At 37.1% G+C, this 25,496-nt stretch overlaps 1 protein-coding gene across 10 annotated transcripts in view; it reads left to right on the top strand.

Annotated features, from left to right (window-relative positions):
* Positions 1–25,496, top strand: part of CCDC138 (coiled-coil domain containing 138) — a 205,561-nt gene that overhangs the window by 132,018 nt on the left and 48,047 nt on the right. For all 10 annotated transcript variants that reach the window (XM_037070489.1, XM_037070554.1, XM_037070514.1 and 7 more), the window contains one exon: positions 8,860–9,052. In XM_037070489.1, the coding sequence (XP_036926384.1) occupies positions 8,860–9,052 (193 nt within the window). The remainder of the gene's footprint in view (positions 1–8,859; positions 9,053–25,496) is intronic.

Here is a 25,496-nt window from a genome sequence, read left to right as displayed (position 1 = left end):
AATATAGTTTAATGCCAATGTTTTAATTCAAATTATGGTAAAGATGAATAATCTAAGTAGGAAAATCATGTACCGTACTAGGAATGAATAGATGAAAATGCTAGTACCCATATGATATCAGCAAAGATTTCAGTGATTGGGTGAAATTTCAATAATTATCAAAAATACTATTTTTGGTGCTTCTTCCTCTTTTTCACTTAAAGGGAAATAGTATCAACATGTCATCAAATATAAAAAGTGTATTTCCCATTTTAAAGTGTAGTATAAAGCATTATAGATACTTTTTAAAGTTTTATTATTGCAATTCTTGTTCAAGTACAGTTTTCTGTCTTTTACTCCCATCCCAACTCACCCGCTCAGTGCTCCCCACCTCCCTCTGATTTCCACCCTCCTAGGTTTTTCTCTATGTGTCCTTTATACTTGTTCCTGTAAACCCTTCTTCCCCTTTTCCCCTGAAATTGCATCCCCTCACCACTCCGGTCCCTGTCGGCCTGTTCTCTATTTCAGTGTTTTTTGTTATATTTTGCTTGCTTGTTTGTTTTGTTGTTTACATTCGGGTTAAAGGTGAGACCATATGGTATTTCTCTTTCAATGCCTGGCTTATTTCATTCAGCATAATGCTTTCCACTTCCATGCATGCTGTTGCAAAGGTTAGGAGCTCCTTCTTTCTGCTGCATAGGATTCCATTGTGTAAATATACCATAGTTTTTTGATCCATTCATTTACTGATGGGCACCTAGGTTGCTTCCAACTCTTGGCTATTATAAATTGTGCTGCTATGAACATTGGGGTGCATAGGTTCTTTTGGATTGGTGTTTGAGGGTTCTTAGGATAATCCTAGCAGTGGAATTGCTGGGTCAAAAGGCTGGTCCATTTTTAGTTTTGTGAGAAAATTCCATACTGTTTTCCATAGTGGTTGTACCAGTCTGCAATCCCACCAACAGTGAACTAGGGCCCTCTTTTCCCCACAACTTCTCCAACATTTGTTGTTTGTTGCTTTGTTGGTGATGGCCAATCTGACTGGCATAAAGTGGTATCTCATTGTGGTTTTAATTTCGGTCTCTCTAATAGCTAGCAATACTGGGCTAGCTATTTCATGTGTCTCTATCTTCTGTATGCCCTCTTTGGAGAAGTGTCTTTTCAAGTCCTTTGCCCATTTTTTAATTGGATATGCTCACCTTCTTTGAGTGGAGTCCAGTGAGTTCTTCCTATATTTTGGAGATTAAAACTTTGCCTGAAGTATCATTGGCAAATATGTTTTCCCAAACAGTTGCTTCTCTTTTTATCTTGATACTGTTTTCCTTAGACATGCAGGAGCTTTTAATTTTGATGAGATCCCATTTGTTTATTCTTTCCTTTATGTCCATTGCTTTAGGGGACGTATCAGTAAAAATCTTGCTGCATGGAATATCTGAGATTTTCCTGCCAATGTTCTCCTCTAGGGCTTTAATGGTTTCACAGCTTATATTTAAGTCTTTTATCCACCTTGAATTTATTTTGGTGTATGGTGTAAGTTGGTGCTTGAGTTTCATTTTTTTGCATGTAGCTGTCCAGTTCTCCCAACACCATTTGTTGAAAAGGCTGTCTTTACTCCATTTTATGTTATTGCCTCCTTTGTGGAATATTAATTGACTGTAGAGAGTTGGGTTTATTTCTGGGCTCTCTGTTCTATTCCATTGGTCTATGTCCCTGTTTTTATGCCAGTACCAGGCTGTTTTGATTACAGTGGCCTTGTAATATAGTTTGATATCAGGTATTGTGATCCCTCCTACTTTGTTCTTCTTTCTCAAAATTGAGGCTGCTATTTGAGGTCTTTTAGGGTTCCATATAAATTTTTGAAGTGTTTGTTCTATGTCTGTGAAAAATGCCATTGGTTCTTTAATAGGTATTGTATTGAATCTGTAAATTCCTTTCGGTAGTATGGACATTTTGATGATGTTAATTCTTCCAATCCATGAATGCGGTATATTTTTCCATTTGTTTGTGTCTTCCTTGATTTCTTTCTTCAGTGTTGTGTAGTTTTCTGTGTACAGGTCTTTTACCTCCTTTTTTGGGTTTATTTCTAGGTATTTTATTTCTCCTTTTTATATTTTCAGTGGGATTTTTTTCTGATTTTTCTTTTTAATATTTCATTGTTGGTATTCAAAAATGCCTTTTATTTCTGGATGTGACTTTGTATCCCCCCCATTTTGCAAAATTCATTTATTAGGTCCAGCAGTTTTGGAGTAAAGTCTATGGGACTTTTCATGTACACTATTATGTCCTCTGTAAACAGTGACAGTTTTGTTTCCTCCTTTTTGATCTGGATCCTTTTTGTTTCCTTTTCTTTTCTGATCACTGTGGCTAAAACTTCCAATACTATATTGAATAGAAGTGGAGAAAGTGGACAACCTTTTCTTGTTCCTCATCTTAGTGGAAAAGCTGTTGGTTTTTGCCCATTGATTGTGATCTTGGTTGTAGCTCTTTCATGTATGGACTTTATTATGTTGATGAATGCTTTTTCTATTCCGACTGTGCTGAGTGTTTTTTATCATAAGTGGGTGCTGTACCTTATCAAGTTCTTTTTCCACATCTGTTGATATGATCATGTGATGTTTGTCTTTCCTTTTCTTTATGTGATGTGTTACATTTACTGAGTTGTGAATATTGTACCATCCTTGCATCCTTGGGAGGACTCCCACTTGGTCATGGTGTATGATCTTTCTAATATATTGTTGGATACAGTTTGCCCATATTTTATTGAGTATTTTAGCATCTCTGTTCATCATCAATATTGGTCTGAAGTTTCTTTTCCTTTCTTTGTTGTGTCTTTATCTGGTTTTGGAATTAGGATAATGCTGACTTCATAAAAAGAGTTTGGGAGTCTTCCATCATTTTGAATTTTTTGGAATAGTCTGTGAAGGATAGGAGTTAGCTCTTCCTTAAATGCTTTGTAGAATTCTCCTGTGAAACCATCTGGTCAAGGGCTTTTGTGTGTTGGGAGTTTTTTGATTACTTCTTCAATTTCATCTGCTGTTATTGGTTTGTTCAGGCTTTCTGCATCTTCTTCATTGAGTTTTGGATGAGTATATTTTTCTAGAAATTTGTCCATTTCACCTATGTTTTCAAATGTCTTGACATACAATTCTTCATAGTATTTTCATACAGTTCTTTGTATTTCTGTGGTGTCAGTTTTAATCTCTCCTCTTTCATTTCTGATTGTGTTTATTTAGGTCCTTTCTCCTTTGTTCTTGATGTGTCCGGTTAAAGGCTTGTCGATTTTGTTTATCTTTTCAAAGAATCAGCTCGTGGCTTCATTGATCTTTAGAATTGTGCTTTTATTCTCTTTGTCATTTAATTCTGCTCTGATCTTAGTTATTTCATTTCTTCTACCTGCTCTGGGCTGTCTTTGTTGTCGTTTTTCAAGTTCTTGTAGGTGCAGGGTTAGGTAGTTTGTTGAAATGTTTCTATTAGTTTTAGGTAGGCCTGTATTGCTATGAACTTTTCTCTGAGTTCTGCTTTCATTTTATCCCATAAGTTTTGGGTTGTTTGGAGTTTATTTTTATTTTTTTCCAGAAACTTTTGACTTCTTCCCTAATTTCATTCTTGATGCATTCATTGTTTATTAGGTTGCTATTCAGTCTCCATGATTTTGAGTGTTTTGGGGTTTTTCCTTTGGGCTTGGTCTCTAGTTTCCGTTCCTTTTGGTCAGAGAAAATGCTTGGTATGATTTAGTTTTTTGAATTTGTTGAGGCTTGTTTTATGTTCTGTCATGTGGTGTATCTTTCAAAATATTCCATGTCCATTTGAAAAGAATGTTTATTTAGCTTCTCTGTGATGAAGGCCTCTATATATATCACTTAAGTCCATTTCATGTATGGGATTGTTCAATGCCACAATATCTTTGCTGATATTTTGTTTGGAAGATCTGTTCACTTTCGAGAGAGTGGTGTTAAAATTCCCAACTATAATTGTGTTGCTGTCAATATGTTTCTTGAAGTCCGCTAATATTTTCTTTGTATATTTAGGTGCTCCTATGTTGGGTGCATGTGTATTTACAATATTAATGTCTTCTTGGTGCATTCTTCCCTTGAGAATTATGAAGTGACCTTCTGGGGCTTTCTTTATGGCCCCTTTTTTGAAGTCTATCTTGTCTGATATGAGAATTGCTGTCCTGGCTTTTTTTTTCTTGTCTGTTCATTTGGAAAATTTGTTTCCAGCTCTTCACTTTCACTCTCTGTAGGTCTTTTGTCCTGATGTGGGTCTCTTGTAGGCAGCATATGTGTGGTTCTTTCTTTCCTATCCATTCAGCTATTCTGTGTGATTTGATTGGAGCATTTAATCCATTTACATTTAAGGTTATTATTGATAGGTACTTATTCATTGTCATTTTTGTACCTGTGTTCTTCTCTGTGTCTCTCTTTTCCTTCATTTCCTTAAAGCAGTCCTTTTAGTATTTCTTGCAGAGCTGGTTTAGTGAAGTTGTATTCTTTTAGACTTCTTTTGTCTTGGAAGGTCTTTATTTGACCTTCTGTCTTGATTGAGAGCCTTTCTGGGTAAAGTAGCCTTGGTTGCTGGTCTCTGGGTCTCATTACTTGAAGTATTGCCTGCCATCTCTTCTTGCTTGGAGTGTTTCCGTTGATCAATTAGCAGATAATGCTATTGGGACTCCCTTGTATGTTAGTTCCCTTTTCTCTCTTTCTTCCTTTAAGATGGTGTCTTTTTCGTAGAATTTTTCCATTTCAATGATGATGTGTCTTGAAGTAGGCCTGGTTGAGTTCCTCTTGACTGGGACTCTGTGTTTTCTGGTTTTGTGCAACTTTTTCTCTCATGAAATTAAGGAATTTTTCCATGATTACTTTTTCAAATAGGTTTTCTATCCTTTGCTCTTCTTCTTCTCCTTCTGGCATTTCTATTATACAGATATTATTATGCTTCATATTGACTTGCATTTCTCTTAATCCTTCTTCATTCTTTCTTAGCCTGTTTTCCTTTTCTTGCTCTTTCTCAGTGTTTTTCTCTACTCTGTCCTCCAACTCGCTTACCCCATCTTCTGCTTCAGCGATCCCGCTTTTAATTCCTTCCACTGTGTTCTTCAGTTCATAAATTGTATTCTTCAGTTCCTCTTGGCCCTTGTTGATAGTTTCTATTTCCTTTTTCATGCTGATATTGTTTGCAGTGAATTCATTGTAGTTCCCCTGTAGTTTCTGGTAGGTCATTTTGAACTCTTTGAACTTCCTGATAACCAGTGCTTTGAATTCAGTATCTGATAACTGACTTGCCTCTATTTCTTCTAGCATTATTTCTGAGGCTTCATCCTTTTCTTTCATTTGGGGATTGTTTCTTTATCTTCTCCTTGTTTGTGAGACTCTTCTTGTTAGCTTCAGCATTTTGAATTGATTTGTTCTGGCCCCCTGGGTTTATGGTGTGACCTTTTGTGGTAGAATACCTTTGAGATTTAGTGGTGTGGTCTCTTTGATCTCCCAATTTCACTGATCTTGGACTGTTGTTTAAGTTGGCTTTGTGTTTGTCTTTGGGTTTTGATCACTTTGGAGTCTTTCTTTTGTGGGTCCTTCCCACCAGTTGGTTAACTGAGAGTCACTCTGTCCGCCACCTTTTTTAGTTGTTGTTCTGGTGAGGGCAGGTTGTGTGGAAGGTAGTTCTTCCATGTGTACAAGGTTTTGAGGATTTTCTTTTAGTCTTGTTCAGTTGTTTGTACTGGGTAGTTTCTCTGCTATTTAGTTGTATTTCCAGGTGGGTTCTAGATTGAGATTTGTGTTATTTCCACTCCCTCCTTCATCTTCTTCTGTTATTATCCATTGGTGGTTTGTTTGTTGTTGGGTTAACTCTTTTAGTGGGTATCCTGTTGTTCACTGCTTTCACTTTGTTTTTTGTCATCAGTTGGCGGGGAAGGCAAAATGGTTTATGACAGCAGGAGAGTATTTTATTCTATTTACAGTAGAGAAGAGATACAAGATCCTTTGGCTATGTATGTAGTGTTAACCATGATCTTCAACCCAAGTAGCCACTTTTAAGAAAGGATGGAAAGGAGATAAGACTCTTGTTGGAGAGGGAAGTATTTTGAGTTTTATCTAGAAAGCAGTGAGGTTGTTGGAGGTCAGATTATGAGGTAGGGTGAGAGTAAGGAATAGTAAATAGGTGTAGTGTGTTAGAGAAGAGCATTAAGCACTATAGTAATCGAGTTGAGGAAACTGTGAAGTGGGCTACCATCCGGGATGGGTGATGTGAAGTATTTACAATTGTATGGAATAGCTCTTATTTACAATAATATTAGAGCAACAATGATATGACAGAATCTATGTGATTTGGATAGCATAAATAGGGGGTATAGAACTTCGAGTAGTATGCTAAAGGAACACAAGTGACGTGAAGAATAGTAAAATAGCAATACACTGTGGAAGGGAGAACAGGGGAAACCTGTCAAGAGATACAATATAAAGAGCCAAGCTTAGAAGACTACACAGAAAGAAGAGGTGTATAAAAGTACTATTAAAATAAAAGGTGTAAGAATAATGAAAAAATAATAATACAGATATGCAGTAGTTTGTAGTATTTCTCCAATAGCAAAGTGAAAGTTGTCTCACTGTCTGAAGTTTTGGGATGCCCCCTCTTTGAGTCCAACTCTGGTTCTTTCAGAGTTCTAAGTTTTTGGTCTCTCTTGTGGTTATTTAAAAAAAAGGCAGGAGAAATGAGGAAGAAGAGATAAAGTTGGAAGGAAAGGAAGGAGGAAAAAAGAAGAAAGAAAGAGAGGAAAAAGTTCTTGAAAGGTAAAACAATAATAAAAATTAAAAAAATAAAAGATTACTTGAAAAACATAACAAAAACACCCCTTGTTGGTTTCATACTGGCCAAACCGGTTTTTCTGGTCTTGCAGGCCGAGGGGCAATTGGTGTGGCCTCTCTCCCTTCCTGAAGTGTACTCAGCTAGTCAATGAGCTCTCTCCCAAGAGCTCATTTGGCACCTTTTCCCAGAGCCTTACTTGGGGGATCCAGGTTTTCTTCAGAGTAGTCTTTCCCAGGGCATCATGCCCCAGGGCTAGGGTGCAGGTGCATGCTCCTGGCCAGGCTGCTTCCGTCTCAAGGGTATGTGCCCGAACCCTTCCCAGTGCTATTGGGGAATGCAGGGCCTTCCATGGAACCTTGGGATTGCTGGTGCCTGGTTGGGTGGGCAGTAAGCCAAGTGGCTGTTGCAGTAAAATTTCTCAAACAGTTGTTCTTTTTGAGAAATTCCCCCTACTCAGGTCTGCTGCTCCGTACAGCCCAGTTTCCCAGCCATGCTGGTGACTATCAGGGTCAGTTCATGGTCACTTCATGGCTCTCAACCCTCCCAAACCGGCAACCACAGATTTCTTGGGTGATCATGGCCCCTGTGTGTTTGCCTCTTTGTCCTTATTCCCCTCTCTGCAACTTCAAGCAACAAGGTCTGTCCTAGTGCTACTCAAACCCTGCTTGGCCAGGGAGGGAGGGAGCAGTTGACCCGGTTCTCTCCCAAGTACTCTGTTGCAGGCCCACGGCTCCCAAAGAGTTTGTGGTAGACCGGGTACCAGTCTCCAGGCACCAGGCCTGGGGCTATAGCTGTGTCCCCGTGCTGGTCCCTTGGACCTTATTGTCCTACAGTTATCTCCTTACCTTCTGGTTTTTCAGTGTACGCTACAATTTCTGGTCTTTTATTTTCATATATGCTGGGGTACTTTTGGCTGTTTGCTCTGTTCCTCTGTAGATCAGCCAGATTTTTCTCCTGTGTGTAGGGGGAAGTGGAACCTGCTCCCACCTACTCCATTGCCATCTTCCAACTCCTAGATACTTTTTAAATAAGCACATGTCTCTCTTATCATTCTAACACAATTATTCTAAGTAAAATTTTGAAATACTTTATTATATTTTTACAGAAAGGTTTTAAAACACATATGTGTTATCTTTTCCTAGTGATATTAAAAGCTGTTGATAATATATTTAAATTAAATTGCAGTGCTTGTGCCCATTACCACCCAATTATTTTTGACCTTTGACCCCCATAAAATCTTCATATATCTGTCTCTAATTTTTATATGCAGAAATTCTAATTCTTGCTATTCACTTTGCAAGATCAAAACTGATTTGGGTACCGAGTGGTTGCAAATTTTCATAGGATGGGCAAACTTATAAAACTCAGGGTTTTGAGTACTAGTAATAATAAAGAAAAATATAAATTATTTGTATATTTGGCAAAAAGCATTCTCTCCATCAGCAATTTGAAATGATTTCTCTTTATTTTAGAGGTAGTTATATGCCATTATTTCTCTTTTGCCTATTTTCTTTTTTTAGTGTATTCGCCATGTTAATAATTTTAGATTTTCACACCATATATTATTCTTCTGAAACTGTTAAACTTATCAAAATCATTGTGACATTTACAGTCATGCTGAGTTCTAAGTTAGTGAGGGCATAGTTGATCACTTTATAAGCTAACACTGTAAGATGTACCTGATAAAGCCACTTAATACTAATGGTAGAGAAATCAAAAGCCTGTAGAATCTGTTTCCATTACTTTGACCTCTCTGTACCAAAAATATCTCGTGATCTTATCCTTTTAAATATTTTGAAATTGAATTTCATTTCAATTCCTCTAATTTTCTTCTTAGAAAATTATTCTTTTCAACTTTCTAATTCTAGTAGACTGCCTATTTCTTGCAGAAAAATACTTAGTGATAAGTAATTTTAAATTGACTATAAATTATTCCTTGTAGGCTTGCATATTTTCAACTCTGTTTTTATTTTTAATTAGCAAGACATAGACTTATCTTTAGTTCACATGTTAAACTGTATTTAAAATTATATTTTCTGAACATAAGTATACTAAGATAATATATATTTTTAACAGCATTCAACTATGACATCAACATTGAGGAGACTGGGTGAAGTCATATTCAAAGGAGTAGTAACTAAGGGAATTCAGGATAATTCTTCAGAGTATTCTATGGAGAATAAACCAAAGACAGCTTCTTTCTTTAGGAGTTCCAACTTGCCATTAAGATTTTTATCAACTTTAATTGTTCTCAAAACAGTCACTCAAGGTAAGCTTTCAAATGTGCTTATAGTATAATTTTCATAAACAACCAGAACAGAATATTATATAATTGAGCAATGTTTTTATAGTCAAATATGTTTTACATTTCCAGAATGAGATTTTAAATTGTTTTATAATGAACCCTGGCTAGTGTGGCTCAGTGAGTTGAGTGCCAGCCTGTGAACCCTAAGATGTCTGATTTGATTCTAAGTCAGGGCACATGCTTGGGTTGTGGGCCTGGTCCCCAGGTGTGGGTGTGCAAGATGCAACTGATTAATGTATCTCTTGCACATCAGTGTTTCCCTCTTTTTCTCCCTCCCTTCCCCTTTCTCTAAAAGTAAATAAAGTCTTAAAAATTGTTTTATAATGGTAGCACATTATAAAAACTTTTAGTTTTTGAATTTGAGACAATAGAGGCATCAGTTAAATTGTTGTCCCTGCCAGAACCTAAGTTGATTTTTTTGTATCATGTTCTATAACAATGTTGGCTTACCACTATCACTGCATTTATCATATAATATTGAAATTGCTCATTAATTATTTTCCACTAGAGCAGATGTAGGCAAGCAATAGCCCATTTGCCAAATCTGGTCCACTAGCTGTAAATAAAGTTTTGTTTGAACACATCCATGCTTATTTGTTGCCTATTGTCTATGACTGCTTTGGGCATACAAGAGGGCTTAGTAGTTGGCAACAGGAACTTTATTGCCCTCAGAGCCCATAATATTATTGTGTGGCCCCTCACAGAAAAGTTTGTCAATTCCTGTACTAGTTCTTAAGTTTCGCGAGGGGGAAAAATACCTTTATATCATTATATCCTCTGGCACCTAGCATAGTACTTCACATATAATAGTCAGTGGAAATCAATGAATTACAAAATGTTTCAGTTAAGAACAGTGCTCCCAACCTTGACTCGTGCTGCATGCCCAGAGACTGAGTGGCTGGTTTGAATCTGGCAGCTGATAGAGGACCTGGGCCAGAAGCTGGGCACCTGCAAATATTGCAGCCCAGACCAGGTCCCCATGCTCTCAAAACCATAGGAAGGTAGAAAAATGAAGCCCAGCCCTCTTCCTGTGGCATCCAGGAAGACAAGCAGAACTCGGTTCATGGGTTTAAAGCCAGCAGGAGACTTATTTGTTTCATTCCTCTCTCTTTTTTCCCCTTTTTTCTTCTCCCAAGTGAGGCAATAAGACATGGAGTTATGAAATGCCTGGACACAGATCCATAGGTGAAGCACAAGGCTAACCCCCAAAATTGAGAAATTGAAACAAATGTCACTTTGCTATCCCATAGAGCTGGTATTTTATTGTGTATTATTATTATTATTTCATTATTTTTACAACTTTTATTTTATTAGCATTTTTAAAATTTCTCTTCCTTATGTTTAGTTTTTCTCATTTTATTTCTCTCTTTAATTGCATCGTTTGACTGGTTTTCCTCATTCTCTCTTTATTGTATTTTAATTTTTCTTCTTCACTTTGCCTATGTTCCAATAACACACAACTCTTGATCAGGTACTTTCTGTTCAGGTTATCCAAATCATATATTTCTTGTTATGTTATTGTTGTTCCAGTACTACTGTAAATAATTGTTGTTCCATATAATTGTACATACTACACAGCAAACCTCCATGATCTTAACCCACTTCACTTCAATCCTGAGCATTATTATTATTCTGGTTAACTGTATTCTTTCTCACACTATGTCTCCTTTCTATCCTTTACTCTCACTGTATCTCATCATCTAACCTTGCACAAGTGCTCTATTTTCTTAATTCAGCTTACAATCATCTTCCTTGCTAACAAAAGTCTTATCTCTCTTTTACCTTGTGGTGAAAGAGAGTGGTTAATTGGGTGAAATATTACAGTTAATGCTATACTCATCCAAAGAATCTCCTGTCTCTTCTCTACTTGATGGTACTTTAAACCCCATAAAATACTCTCCTGCTGTCTTAATCCATTTGCCTACCCATTGCTACTGATCACATATAAGAAGAGGTGGAGGCAGCAAACATCAGTATACCTGCTAGAGGAGAAAAACCACCAGCAAAGGAAACACCAAAAGTTAAAAACCCAAGGACAGCAAGAGAGCCCACACAAATAGAAAAAAGGGCAAACCTAGAGCATCGAGATGAAGAGATCAAAGAGAACATACCACTGAACCCTACCATAGGGTAGGAACTATGAATTCCTGCCATAGATGTTCACCCTACAAAGACACTAGCAAAGTAAAACATTAGGAAGCACAGAAACAAAAAGTGATATAAAATGGGGAGAAAAAGGAATATGCAATCAAAAGGAATGAGAGACACCCCACTAGAAGAGCGAAATGAAATGGAGGTAAGCAAACTATCAGATATAGAATTCAAAGTAATGGTTATGAAGATGCTCAAGGAACTCACAAAAAACTAAAAGGAACTGAGTGAGAACTACAAGAGTATGAAAAAGGAAATAGAAACTATAAACAGAAAACAGGAAGAATTGAAAAATAAGATCTTGGAAATAAAAAAACACACTAGAAGGAATTACAAGCAGGCAGAATGTAGCAGAGGATCAAATCAGGGAACTGGAGGAAAAGGTAGAAAGAAAACAGCAAGAAAGAGCAAGAAAAGGAAAAGAGACTCAGAAGAACTATGGTAAGGTAGTAAGGTAGTATGATAAGAACTATGAAAGGTAACAATATCCATAAAATAGCAGAAAAAGAAGAGGATGAAGGAATAGAAAACCTGTTCGAAAGAGTAATGATAGAAAAATTTCCTAATTTGATGAGAGAAAAGGTCACACAAATTCAGGAAATGAAGAAAATCACAATCAAGAGAAACCCAAAGAGGCCCACTTCAAGACACATCAAAATTTAAATGACAAAATTCCAAGACAAATAGAGAATTTAAAGGCAGCAAGGGAGAAACAGGAAGTAACATACAAGGGAGCACCGATAAGACGAGCAGCTGACTTCTCAAAGGAAACACTCTAAGACTGAGATAATGGCGAGAAATATTCCAAGTATTGAAAAACCGAAGGCCTGCAAGCAAGACTACTCTATCCAGCATGGCCCTTATTTAAAATAGAAGGGCAAATAAGGAGTTTCCCAGACAGAAGAAGTCTAAAAGATTACACCTTCCACAGACCAGCTATGCAAGAGATGCTAAAGGATCTGCTTTAAGAAAAGGAAGAAAAAGAGCTGGAGAGCGAGGAACACAGATATGAAAAAATGTCAATGAATAAGTACCTATCAATAATAACCTTAAATGTAAATGGATTGAATGCATGACCCACACATATGCTGCCTACAAGAGACCCACCTCAGAACAAAAGACCTACACAGAGTGAAAGGTATGGAGAGAGAAAATTTTCCAAGCAAATGGACAGGAAAGAAAAAGCTGGGGTAGCAATTCTCATATCAGACAATATAGACTTCAAAAAAAGGTCCATAAAGAGAGACCCAGAAGGTCGCTTCATAATACTCAAGGGAAGAATCCACCAAGAAGACATAAACATTGTAAATATATATGCACCCAACATAGGAGCACCCAAATATATAAAGAAAATCCTGAGGGACTTCAAGAAAGATGTTAACAGGAACACGATTATAGTAGGGGATTTTAACACCCACTGTCAAAAATGGACAGATCTTCCAAACAAAATATCAACAAAGATATTGTGGCATTCAACAGTGCCCTAAATGAAATGGACTTAACTGATATATATAGAACCTTTCTCCCCAATAAGCAAAATACACATTCTTTTCAATTGCACATGGAACATTTTCAAAGATAGACCACGTGATAGGACACCAAAGAAGCCTCAACAATTTCAAGAATATTGAAATCATAACAAGCATTTTCTCTGCCACCAGGGACTGAAACTGGAAACCAACCTCAAGGAATAAAACCCAAAACACTCACACCCATGGAGATTGAATAGCATGCTATTCAGCAATGAATAGGTTAAGAGTGAGCTCAAGGAAGAAATTTAAATGTTTCTGGGAATAAATGAAAATAAATTCACAACAACTCAAAACTTATGGGACAAAGTGAAGGCAGTCCTGAGGAAGAAGTTCATAGCAATACAGGCCTACCTAAAAAAGATAGAAACATTTCAAACAACCTAACCTTACACCTACAAATCTCGAGGAACAACAACAAAGACAACCCAGAGCAAGTAGAAGGAAGGAAATAACCAAGATCAGAGCAGAATTAAAGGACATACAGACTAAAAGCACAACTCTAGGATCAGTGAATCCAGGAGCTAGCTGATTCTTTGAAAAGGTGAACAAAATGGACAAGCCTTTAAGCAGACTTATCAAGAAGAAAGGAGAGAGGACTGAAATAAATACAATCAGAAATGAAAGAGGAGAGATTACAACTGATACCGCAGTTGTAAGAAGTCATTGTAAGAAATGACTACAAAGAACTATATGCCAAGAAATTTGAAAACTTAGGTGAAATGGACAAATTTCTAGAAAAATATAATCTTCCAAAACTCAATGAAGAAGCAGAAAGCCTGAACAGATCAATAACAGCAGATGAAATTGAAGCAGTAATAAAAAAAAAAAAAACTCCCATCACACAAAAGCCCTTGACCAGATGGTTTCACAGGAGAATACTACAAAACATTTAAGGAAGAGTTAACCCCTAGCCTTCACAGACTATTCTAAAAAATTCAAAGTGATGGAAGACTCCCAAATTCTTTTTATGAAGCCAGTATCATCCTAATCCCCAAACCAGATAAGGACACAACAAAGAAAGAAAACTTCAGGCCAATATTGATGATGAACAGGACGCTAAAATCCTCAGCAAAATGTTGGCAAACCTCATCTAGCAATGCATTAAAAAGATCATACACCATGATTCAGTTGGATTCATCCCAGGATGGAAGAATGGTAGAATATTCACAAATCAGTAGATATAATACATCACATAAACAAAAGTAAAGAACAAAATCACATGTGCCTATCAATAGATGTGGAAAAAGAATTTGATAAGGTACATTATCTATTTATGATAAAAACACTCAGCAAAGTGGGGATAGAGGGAGAATTCCTCAACATAATAAAGGCTATATAGGAGAGACCTACAGGCAACATCATACTCAATGGACAAAAACTAAAAACTTTCCCACAAAGATCAGGAACAAGACAAGGTTGTCCACTTTCAGCACTTCTATTTAACATAGTATTGGAAATTCTAGCCACAGTAATTAGAGAAAAAAGCAATAAAGGGCATCCAAATTGTAAAAGAGGAAACAAAACTGTCACTGTTTGCACATGACATGATAGTATACGTAGAAAGTCCTATAGACTCTGCAAAAAAACTGCTCAACCTAATAAATGAATTTAGGAAAACAGTGGGATACAAAGTCAATATTCATTAATCAAAGGCATTCTATAAGGATGAAAGAATGAAATAACACAAAGAAATCAGGAGAAAAATGCCATTTAATAAAAGAAAAACAAGATAAAATATCTAGGAATGTACCTAACCATGGAAGTAAAAGATCTTTACTCAGAAAATTGCACAACACTGAAGAAAGACATTAATGAAGACACAAACAAATGGAAACATATACTTTATTCATAGATTGGAATAATTAACATCATCAAAATGTCCATACTATTCAAAGCAATTTATTCATTCGATGCAATACCTATTGAAGAACCAATGACATATTTTACAGATTTAGAACAAACACTTCAAAAATTTTTATGGAACAATAAATGACCCTGAATACGTGCAAAAAGTTTGAGAAAGAGGATCAGAGTAGGAGGAATCACAGTACCTGATCTCAAACTGTATTACAAAGCCACTGCAATCAAAACAGCCTGGTAGTTGCATAAAAATGGACACACAGACAAATGGAACATAATGGAGAGCCCAGAAGTAAACCCAAGTGTCTATGGTCAATTAATATTTGACAATGGGGGAAGCAGCATAAAAGGGAGTAAAAATAGCCTCTTCAAGAAATGGTGGTGGGAGAACTGGACAGCTACATGCAAAAAAGTGAAACTTGATCACCAACTTACACCATACACAAAAATAAATTCATTGTGGATAAAAGAGTTAAATATAAGTAATGACACCATTAAAGTTCTTCAGGAGAGCATCAGCAGGAAAGTCTCAGATATTCCATGCAACAACATTTTCACTGATACATCTCCTAAAGCAAGGGACATTAGGGAAAGAATAAACAAATAGGATCTTACCAAAATAAAAATATTCTTCACAGATAAAGAAAACAGCATTAAACTGTATGGGAAACATATTTTCCAGTGATACCTCTGACAGGGTTTGATCTCCAAAATATATAAAGATCTCAAATGACTCCGCGCTAGAAAGACAAAAAAAAAAAACCCCAAAAACCCCCAAAACAAAAAAATGGGTAGAGGACTTGAACAGACACTTCTCCAAGGAAGACATAGAGAGGGTCCAGATCATAGGAAAAGATGCTTTTCATCACCAGCCATCAGAGAGATACAAATTGAAACCACAATGAAATACCACTTTACACCAGTCAGAATGGCCATCATAAACAAAGCAACAAACAAGTGTTGGGAAAGTTGTTCAGGCAATAGAGCCCTAGTGCACTGTTTGTGGGATTGTAGACTGGTGCAGGCACTATGGAAAACAGTATGGAATTTCCTCAGAAAACAAACAAACTGCCTTTTGACCCCACAATTCCACTGCTAGGATTATATCCTAAGAAACCTGAAAAACTAATTGAAAAGAACCTATGCACCCCAATGTTTATAACAGCACAGTTTATAGTAGGCAAGTTGTAGATGTAACCTAAGTGCACATCAGTAAATGAATGGATGAAAAAAGTATGGTACAGTTGTCCCTCGCTATATCATGGTTCACTTATTTCGGCTCACTGTATTGCGGGAAAAACTGTGGGGAAACCTGAGATACAGTGAAGCCGCAATAAGTGAACCATGATATAGCGAGGGACAACTGTATACTTCACTGGTGAGTACCCATATAGAACTTTTTATGTTGTTAAAATTACTTAGGCTTAAGAGTATAGAAACTGTCTGAGCATTTGAAGTGTTTATGAGTGTGAGAAAGGTTAATAAGGAAGTGGAAAGGTTTTTAGGAGTGTGGTAAGGGTTTATAAAGCCTTAACATATATATAAATAATAAAGTAAATATAGCACCACTATTTCACGGATTTTCCATGCTGTTGTGGCTGTCTCTGGAATGTCGCGATAGGTGAGAGATCACTGTGCCTTTACACTATGGAGTTCTACACAACAGAGAGAATGAAGTGACAGCATAGATGGAATTGGAGACCCTTTGTGACAGCATGGATGGAATTGGAGACCATTATGCTAAGTAAAATAAGCCAGGCAGTGAAAGGCAAATACCATATGATCTCACCTTTAACAGGAACCTAATCAACAAAACAAGGTAGCAAAATATAACCAAAGATATTGAAATTAAGAACATAGTGACAGTAACCTGAGTGCTGGCAGGAAAGGTATAATGGGGGAAAATGGGTAAAGTTTTTCAGGAATATGTACAAAGGACACATGGACAAAACCAAAGAAGGGTAGGACCAAGGATGGGGAGTGGGATGGCTGGGGTGGTGGGGGAAGGATACGGGTAAAATGGAAACAACTATGCTTGAACAATAATTAATTTTTTTTAACAATTAGTTTTTAAAAATAAAATAAAATTAGTTAAAACATTACCAAACATCAGAATGATGTGATTATCACATTTTTGCCACTTATAATGCACTCCTTTTTATAATATGTGACCCATTATTTTTGTGTGTATTATACACAGGATTATTATACCCGATATTATACCCATTTTGTAATCATTGTATCCATGTATAGTGCACATCCGTATTTTTCTGCAAAAATTTCGGTTAAAATGTGCATTGTATATGGCAAAATATACTAACTGAAAAGGTATTGGATATCTTACTAAAAATCTAAATGATAAATTTTGAAAGTATTGAATTGTGTTTAAAAACTTACAGATTGTCTTGTGGTATACCAAATAGCTGCCCTCCATAAAAACACCCTCTCCCAATTTTTATTAGTTGACATTGTTAATAAAGGGACAATTAAGTTCTCCAAATTATAAAACCATCCCCATCTGTGATTAATTTTTGTTGAATTCATTTTTTTCTGTAACTTTTTTTCAGAAAAGTCTTTCGTAAAATACAGCTGCTAAATCTAAATGGAAGTAGTACAACATGAGTGTCTTTTATATCATTTTTTCTATTTTCTCTCTTTGAAAAATTCAGGATTAGTTACTTGAAATTTTTAAAAAATTTAATGGAAGCTCTGATAGGTTTAAATCTGTGCCTACTTCCATGGGAAGTAGGAGTGAGAGTATACAGAAGTTCTACAGGTTTTTGTTGTTCATCCTAGCAGTTAGTCTCATGGAAAAGGAGCTCTGTGGGCTAAATAATAGATGTGACTCAAGAAGAACAGGGAGCTGTTGTAGTCTGCAGTTTAAAATGTTGGAGTGGGATGGGATGGGAGTAATAGACAGAAAACTGTACTTGAAAAATAATTCAATAAAAAATTTGAAAAAAAATGTTGGAGAAATCTGGGTATAACTAAAATTTAATATTTTCTTATTTTAATGTCTTAGTGCATATAATGAATCTCTAAAAATTGAGTATACTATATGTAGCATTTCCCAGACTTAATTCCCAAACCATTTTACTCCCTTACAAGACTAATTTTCTGAGTAAGAAAAATCTTACTCAGAAAAGTCTGAGTCTTACAGTTTATGAAATGCCATTGTAATACCTTATGAAGATCCAAGGAATAGTTTTCCTGTTCCTTTATTGCAGGGAGAGGACGTGTTTTAGCAATAGGACTGCAGTTTTCCTCATTTAGAGCAGTGCACCTATATTCTAGTTTGCATCTTCACTGACAAATCAGAGTGGCTCCATTCCTAGCAGTTAGGACACTGGGTTTTGGATCAGTCAAACTATCAGGTTTCAGAGCCTCATCTGCATGCAAAATAGAGCTCCTCTCTGTATAAATCAGCTTCCCCTCTTTCTCAGTAGAGCACCTTTGGTTTCCCTTCATGAGTATTCCCAAGCTGGAGCAGCAACATCGGAGCTGCATTTGTCTCTCTGTAGTGGAGTGGAGCAGAGCTATAACACCAGAGTTTTAACAGGAAGGCTGCTCATTTATTGTTGAGCTGATCCACAGCTGAGCTGTTTTACAATTGAGCTGTTTGCACTGAACAAAGTCTTGCCCCTCCATACATCAAATTAGGGACTCTTGTTAGGCGACCTTAGGTTGACAATATATAGATTTGTAAGATAAGACCTGGTTTTTATTGAATGGATAGTGCAAATAGAGTGTTCATATAAGAATCAACATAGAAATACTTGGTGTAAATTTGATATTATAATGCTAAATTCTTTATTATCTCTGAAGATTATTAATCCCCCTATTAGTTTACAGAGGTTAGATGATTGCACCACAGCTGCACAACCAGTATTTAATAGTCTGATTCAGCTCAACTCAGATTTCTCCATATGTAAACCCCATACTCTTGACCCTACTATATGACTTCCTAAGAGCATGTACTTCCTATGATAATAAAAATAAAAATAATAACAAACACATAGCACTTACTATGTTATAGGCTAAGCATTGTATATATACTAACTTACCTAATCCTTTAAATGTTATTAGATATCAGTATTACTAATATCTCAATTTTACAAATGAGGAAATGAAGGCATAGAAAATTAAGCCTATATTCTTAATCACTATACCATGCTGAATCTCTGAAGTAAAATTTAACTCTCAGGTATAAACTCCTATTTATGACAATTACAAAAGGAAAGTGATAAAGATAATGTTGAGATGAAATGTATAATTTTTATTATATTGTAAATTATAATCACTTTTTGAAGTATTCTATTTCACCATGTATAATAAGCACTTTTTTCCCTAAATTTTGGAGGGAAAAATAAGGATGCACATTATACATAGGTAGTACTTGAAATACTTTGTATTTGTTCTTGTGCTTTTTAGTAATTTGTTAAATAAACTTTTTTGTACCATAATATGTTAAAGAATAGGAGTTTTAGCCAACATGGAGGTATAGGCAGAAATGCTTCTCTTCCTTGCACAACCAAAAGAAGGATAACAACCAATTTAAAAACAAAGAACAACCAGAAGTGCCAGAACAATCAGACTGCATGGAACTCTGACAACCTAGGAGTTAAAGAAACATCCATCTAGATCAGTAGGAGGGGCAGAAGTGGGCAAACAGGCAGCAGAGTGGAGAGGACATGTGGCAAGGTGGCAGACTGCATGGGTGAGGCGGGACTGGCTGAAAAGGAAACTAAAGAGTCAAAACCTCTAGCTGTAAAAACTGTGGGGGTTGCGACGCTGGGTGAAACTCTCAGTCTCACAGAAGAGTATGTCTGAAAGTGGGGCTAGAACAGAGCAAGCAAGTGGCATTGTTCTCTCTCTGACCCCTCCTCCACAGAGAGCATGACAATGCAACAAAGAGGGTGCCCTGCCCTGGCAAATACCTAAGGCTCTGTCCTCTTACAACATAACAAGTGTGCCAGGACAAAGAAATGTGGCCCAAATGAAAGAACAGATTAAAACTCCAGAAAAAGAGCTAAGTGACAAGGAAATAGACAACCTATCTGATGCAGTGTTCAAAACTCTGGTAATCAGGATGCTCATAGAACAGATGAGCTTGGTTGCAAAATGAAGGAAGAAATGAAAGCTACCCAAAGTGAAATAAAGCAAAATATACATGGAACCAACAGTGAAGGGAAGAAAACCGAGGCTTAAATCAACAGTTTGGAACAAATGGAAGTAATAAGCATCCAACAAGAAGAGAATGAAGAAACAAGAATTGAAAAAAAAAATGAGGGGACAGAAATGGGAGGGAGGCAGGGAGCATGGGGTGGGGGGCGGGCAGGGTTGGGAATATAAGACAGAAAGCTGTACTTGAACAAGAATTAAATAAAAAAAATATTTAAAAAAAGAGAAAAAAAATGAGGAGAGGCTTGGGAACCTCTCGGACAACTTTAAGTACTCCAGCGTCTGATCATAGGAGTACCAGAAGGAGAACGAGAGTAAAAATTTGAAAACTTATCTGAACAAATAATGAAGGAAAACTTCTTCAATCTGGTGAGGGAAACAGACTTCCAAGAAGTCCAGGTAGCCGAGAATCCCAAAGAAATTGGACCCAAGGAGGAACACACCAAGGCTTATCATAATTAAGTTACCCAAGATTAAAGATAAGAGAATCTTAAAAGCTGCATGAGGAAAGGAGAGACTTACATATAAAGGAGTACCCATAAGACTCAGCTGATTTCTCAAAAGAAACCTTGCAGGCAAGAAGGGGCAGGAAAGAAGTATTTGAAGTCATGATTTGAAGTATTTGAAGGCAAATCTATCATTTTGGTTGGAAGGGCAAATAAAGAGCTTCCCAGATAAGGTCAAATTAAAGGAGTTCATCATTACCAAGCCATTATAACATGAAACATATTCTAAGAAATAGAAGAAGGTCAAATACTATGAACAGTAAAATGACAGCAAACTCGTAACTATCAACTGAATCTAAAAAATCAATAACTAAACAAGCAACTAGAATAGGACGAGAGTATGAGCAATGGAGATTACATGGAGGGTTATCAGTGGGGAGGGTGTGGGGAAGAATTGGGAGGAGGAAGAGGGAAGTAGAAGCAAATTGGTAGGTACAAAATAGGGGCAGGTTAGGCATAGTATAGGAAACAGAGAAGCCAAAGAACTTATATGTATGACCCATGGACATGAACTAAGGGTGGGAGTTATGCTAGAGGGTCAGTGATTGCAGGTTGGAGGGTGGATAAAGAGAAAAATATTTTTAAAACTCATAGTATAATCAATAAAATATACTTAAAAAGAAAATAATCACAAAATAAATGCTAAAATTCCTTTATAATACAAAAATATCCAATTATAAATATATTAAAATCAAACTAAGAATTTTAAATGATTTTTTTTCCTGAAAGTTTGGGTCAAGAATGTGGGTGTGCATGATATACAGTAGCTCATTATACCTACCAGAATATGGTACATTCTCCTTATAGGAGACATCAAAATATAACTTTTAATAAGATTTATTGTAAGGAAATAATTCAGATGGGAAAAATGTTAAAAGCTGTTAATTTGCTGTTTGTAATAATGATTAAGGATAAATAACTGGCAAACCCACAATTGGAATAGTGCAGGAAATGAACATTAAGTGATTTATTGCACTGTTTCTGGCATTCTTCCAATCATTCACTTGGCTATTGCAAATTTATGCCCCACAATAACATTATATGGTATAATATGTTATTGGTCATATTGTCATTTTTATAGAAGATCAAACTGATAGAGAAATTTAAGGGATCCACATTTCTTGACCCCAAATAAGCAAGCCCTTAACATCAGGAGGACAGTATAATGTTATATGTCACTAACAGTCATAAGTATGTAGATGTGGGAATCAATGTGAAAACCTTTTGTTTAATAAAACCTAAAATGTGTATACATTGCTCTATGTAAAGATGATAAAAATCAAGAATTTTATCTCAAAATTGTTTGGGGGATAACTTTGTTTTTAAATTAAAATACAGATTTTTTTTTTTAAATGTGTATGTCTGGGGGAATAGCACTAGTGCTCAGGAAATGACTTAAAGCTTCCAGTGAAAAGAAATCTTTAGGTTTTCCAAACTGTCACCTGATTTAAGGCATCGAAGCTGGTGTTGATATTGACATACTTCCCAATAGTCTGGCTTTTGTTAGTGTGAAAGTATTTTCGACTGATCTTCTGACAAGTGACAAAGACAATCAACAGAATCTCAGCTGATATAAATTTTTGAAGCCAAGGATAACAAGTGTTTTCCACACCTGTACAAGAGAATATAAGATGTGGCTGAGGGTGTGACTGTCAGTCAACCAGCTGGAAGAAACCATCAAAGAACAACATTGCAACAATCCAAACCCAATTATAACAGGAAACCTCACATAAATGGCATAAGGGGCATCCCAACAACATCCAGTTTAGGAGGTGAAGGAGAGTGCAGCACTGAGTCCCACAGTTCTACCGCAGAAGGCCACCCCACAAAGACAGGAAGTCAAAGTAGATCAATCTAATATGCAGAAAAAAACAAGAAGACTCACCTAAAATGGGAGGAAAAGAAGCACCAAAACGAAAGGAAACAAGGAATCCCCAGAAAGAATGCTAAAGGAAATTGAGGCAAACAATCTGTCTGACACAGTTGAAAATAATGGAAAGTAGGGACTTTCACCAAGATGGAGGCATAGGTGGAAACACTGTGCCTTCTCCCACAACCAAGTTTGACTACAACAAAAGTTTTGGAGAACTAGGACACACCCAAAGACCAGAAAACTGAATTATACGGAAGTCCAACAGCTACGAACCATTCAACGGGGATGGTAAGAGAGGCGGAACCAGCAGCGGAGCTGGGTCAGGCAGGACAGATCCCCCGACCTAGGCGATAGGCGCGTGGGCAGCCCAAAGCCAGTCGGGGTGTGGGGCAGACTGACCAAGGTCGCACATTCGCGCACAGTGAGACGGACCACGCAGGCCCCAGGGGACGAACCCAGTGGTGGAGGGCTGACAGCGGTGGCACACTCAAGTGCAGTGGAACGAAACGTGTGGGTCTGGTGACGGTGGTGGCTGCGGTGCCGGTGGGGGTTGCGGCAGCGGGCAGCAGAGGGAAGCCATTGTACCTCTTTGACCCCGCCCCCACATACAACGTCACAACCCAGTGACTGAGTTGCTCTGCTCTGGTGAAAACCTAGGGCTCCAATCCTGCTACTTAACAGGCACGAACAGCCCAAAAGATGGCTCAAGAAGAACTCAAAGTCCCAGATCCAATAACTCTCAGCGACCGAGAAATTGCCAGCCTCTCAGAAGCCCAATTTAAGACACTATTTATCAGGATGCTCACAGAACTGGTAGATTACAGTCACCAATTAGAGGAACATATGAAGGCTAAACTAATTGAAATGAAGGGAGATGTCCAGGAAACCAATAGCGATGGAAATGAAACTGGGACTCAAATCAATGGAATGGACCAGAAGGAAGAACGAAGCATCCAACCAGAAAGGAATGAAGAAATGAGAATTCAAAAAAATGAGGAGAGGCTTAGGAAGCACCAGGACATCTTTAAACATTCCAACATCCGGATTATAGGGGTACCAGAAGGGGGAAAGAAACAGCCACGAGTGGAACACTTATTTGAACAAGTAATAAAGGAGAGCTTCTCCAGTCTGGCAAAGGACATAGACTTCCAGGAAATCCAGGAAGCTCAGAGAGTGCCAAAGAAGTTGGACCCAAGAAGGAACACACCAAGGCACATCATAATTACATTAGCCAAGATTAAAATGAAGGAGAGAATCCTAGAAGCAGCAAGGGATAAGGGGACAGTCACCTACAAAGGAGTACCCATCAGACTGTCAGTGGATTTCTCAAAAGGGACCTTACAGGCAAGAAGGGGCTGGAAAGAAGTATTCCAAGTCATGAAATCCAAAGACCTACAGGCAAGATTGCTTTATCCAGCAAAACTTTCATTTAGAATGGAAGGACAGATAAAGTGCTTCTCAGATAAGGTCAAGTTCAAGGAGTTCATCAGCACCAAGCCCCTATTATATGAAATGCTAAAGGGACTTATATAAGAAAAAGAAGATGAAAAATATGAACAGTGAAAGGACAGCAAACACACAGTTATTAACAACCACACCTAAAACAAAAGCAAACCAAGAGGACAGCTAGATCAGGAGTGGAACCATAGAAATGAAGAACACATGGAGGGTTAGAAACAGGGGGATGGGAGGAGGAGAAGGGGGGAGAAGGCACAGAAAATAGCATAGATGGTAGGTAGAAAATAGGGGGAGGGCGAGAATAGTTGGGGAAATATAGAATCTAAGGAACTTGAGACATGTGGTTATAACCTAAGGGGGGGAGAATGGTGGGGGAGGGAGTGTGCGGGTGGATGGGAATGAAGGGGGGGAATAGGACAAGTGTAATGGTATAATCAATAAAATATATTAAAAAAAAGAAAATAATGGAAAATAATGGTAATAGTGATTCTCAAGTGAGACTGCTGAGGAATTCATTATGGAAGCTACAAGGAAGTTATTGGGAACTAGGTCAGCATGAAGAAGGACATAGAAACCGTGAATGGTTTCTAGAAGCCAGAAAGAAATGAAGAATACAATATCTGAAATGATGAATACATGACAAGGAATTAAAAGCATGCTTGATCAAGCAGAGGATCAAATCAGTGATTTGGAAGACAAGTTAGAAAAGAACACCCAGACAGAGCAGTAAAATGAAAAAAAGGACTAAAAATGGGCAAAGATGGTTTAAGGGAGGTGCAGACAACATGAAACACAACAATATTACTATCATAGGGATACCAGAAGAAGAGGGGAAAGACATAGAAAATCTGTTTCAAAAAATAATCACAGAAAACTCCCCTAACTTGGTGAGGGAAAAAGTCACACAAGCCCAGGAAGCACAGAGGGTCCCAATGAAGATCAACCCAAAGATGCCCACTCCAAGATACATCAAAACTAAATTGACAAAATTTTAGGACAAAGAGGGAATTTTAAAGGTAGAAAGGGAAAAACAGCTACTGACATACAAGGGAGGTCTAATAAGGCTAGCAGTTGACTTCTCAACAGAACCACTACAAGCCAGAGATAATCGCAAGAAATGTTTCAACTAATGAAAATTAAAGGCCTGCAACCAAGACTGCTGTACTCGGCAAGGATCTCAGTTAAAATGCAAGTTGAAATAAAGAGCTTCTTAGACAAAAAAAAAAAAAAAAAGGCTAAAAGTGTACATCTCCACTAAACTAACATTCCAAGAAATGGTAAAAGAACTGCTTTAATAAGATGCAAAAGAGACAATGTGAGGAACACACGTAAAAGGGGAAAACTGTCAATGACTAAATACCTATCAATAATAACTTTAATGTAAATCATAAAAATGTCCATACTACCCAAAGGAATTTACAGATTCAATGCAATGCCTATTAAAGTACCAATAACATAATTCACAGACATAGAACAAACACTTCACAAATTTATATGGAACCATAAATGACCCCAAATAGCAGCTGCTATTTTGAGAAAGAAAAACAAAGTAGGGGGGGATCACAATACCTGATACCAAACTGTATTACAAGGCCACTGTAATCAAAACATTTTTACTGATGTGTCCCCTAGAGCAACATTTTTACTGATGCATCCCGTAGAGCAAGGGACATAAAGGGAAGAATAAACCAATGGGGTCTCATAAAAATTTAAAGCTTTTGCATAGCTAAAGAAAACAGTATTAAAATTAAAAGACAACCAACTGTATGGGAAAACATATTTGCCAATGACAAGGGCTTAATCTCCAAAATGTACAAAGAACTTACACAACTCCACTCTAAGAAGAC

This window comes from Sturnira hondurensis, unplaced genomic scaffold (genome assembly GCF_014824575.4).
Source record: "Sturnira hondurensis isolate 20B ecotype Veracruz unplaced genomic scaffold, ASM1482457v3 Scaffold0001304, whole genome shotgun sequence".
NCBI classification, from domain to species: Eukaryota; Metazoa; Chordata; class Mammalia; order Chiroptera; family Phyllostomidae; genus Sturnira; species Sturnira hondurensis.
The sequence above is the reverse complement of the archived record's forward strand: the minus strand, read 5'-3'. Positions and strand labels throughout refer to the sequence as shown.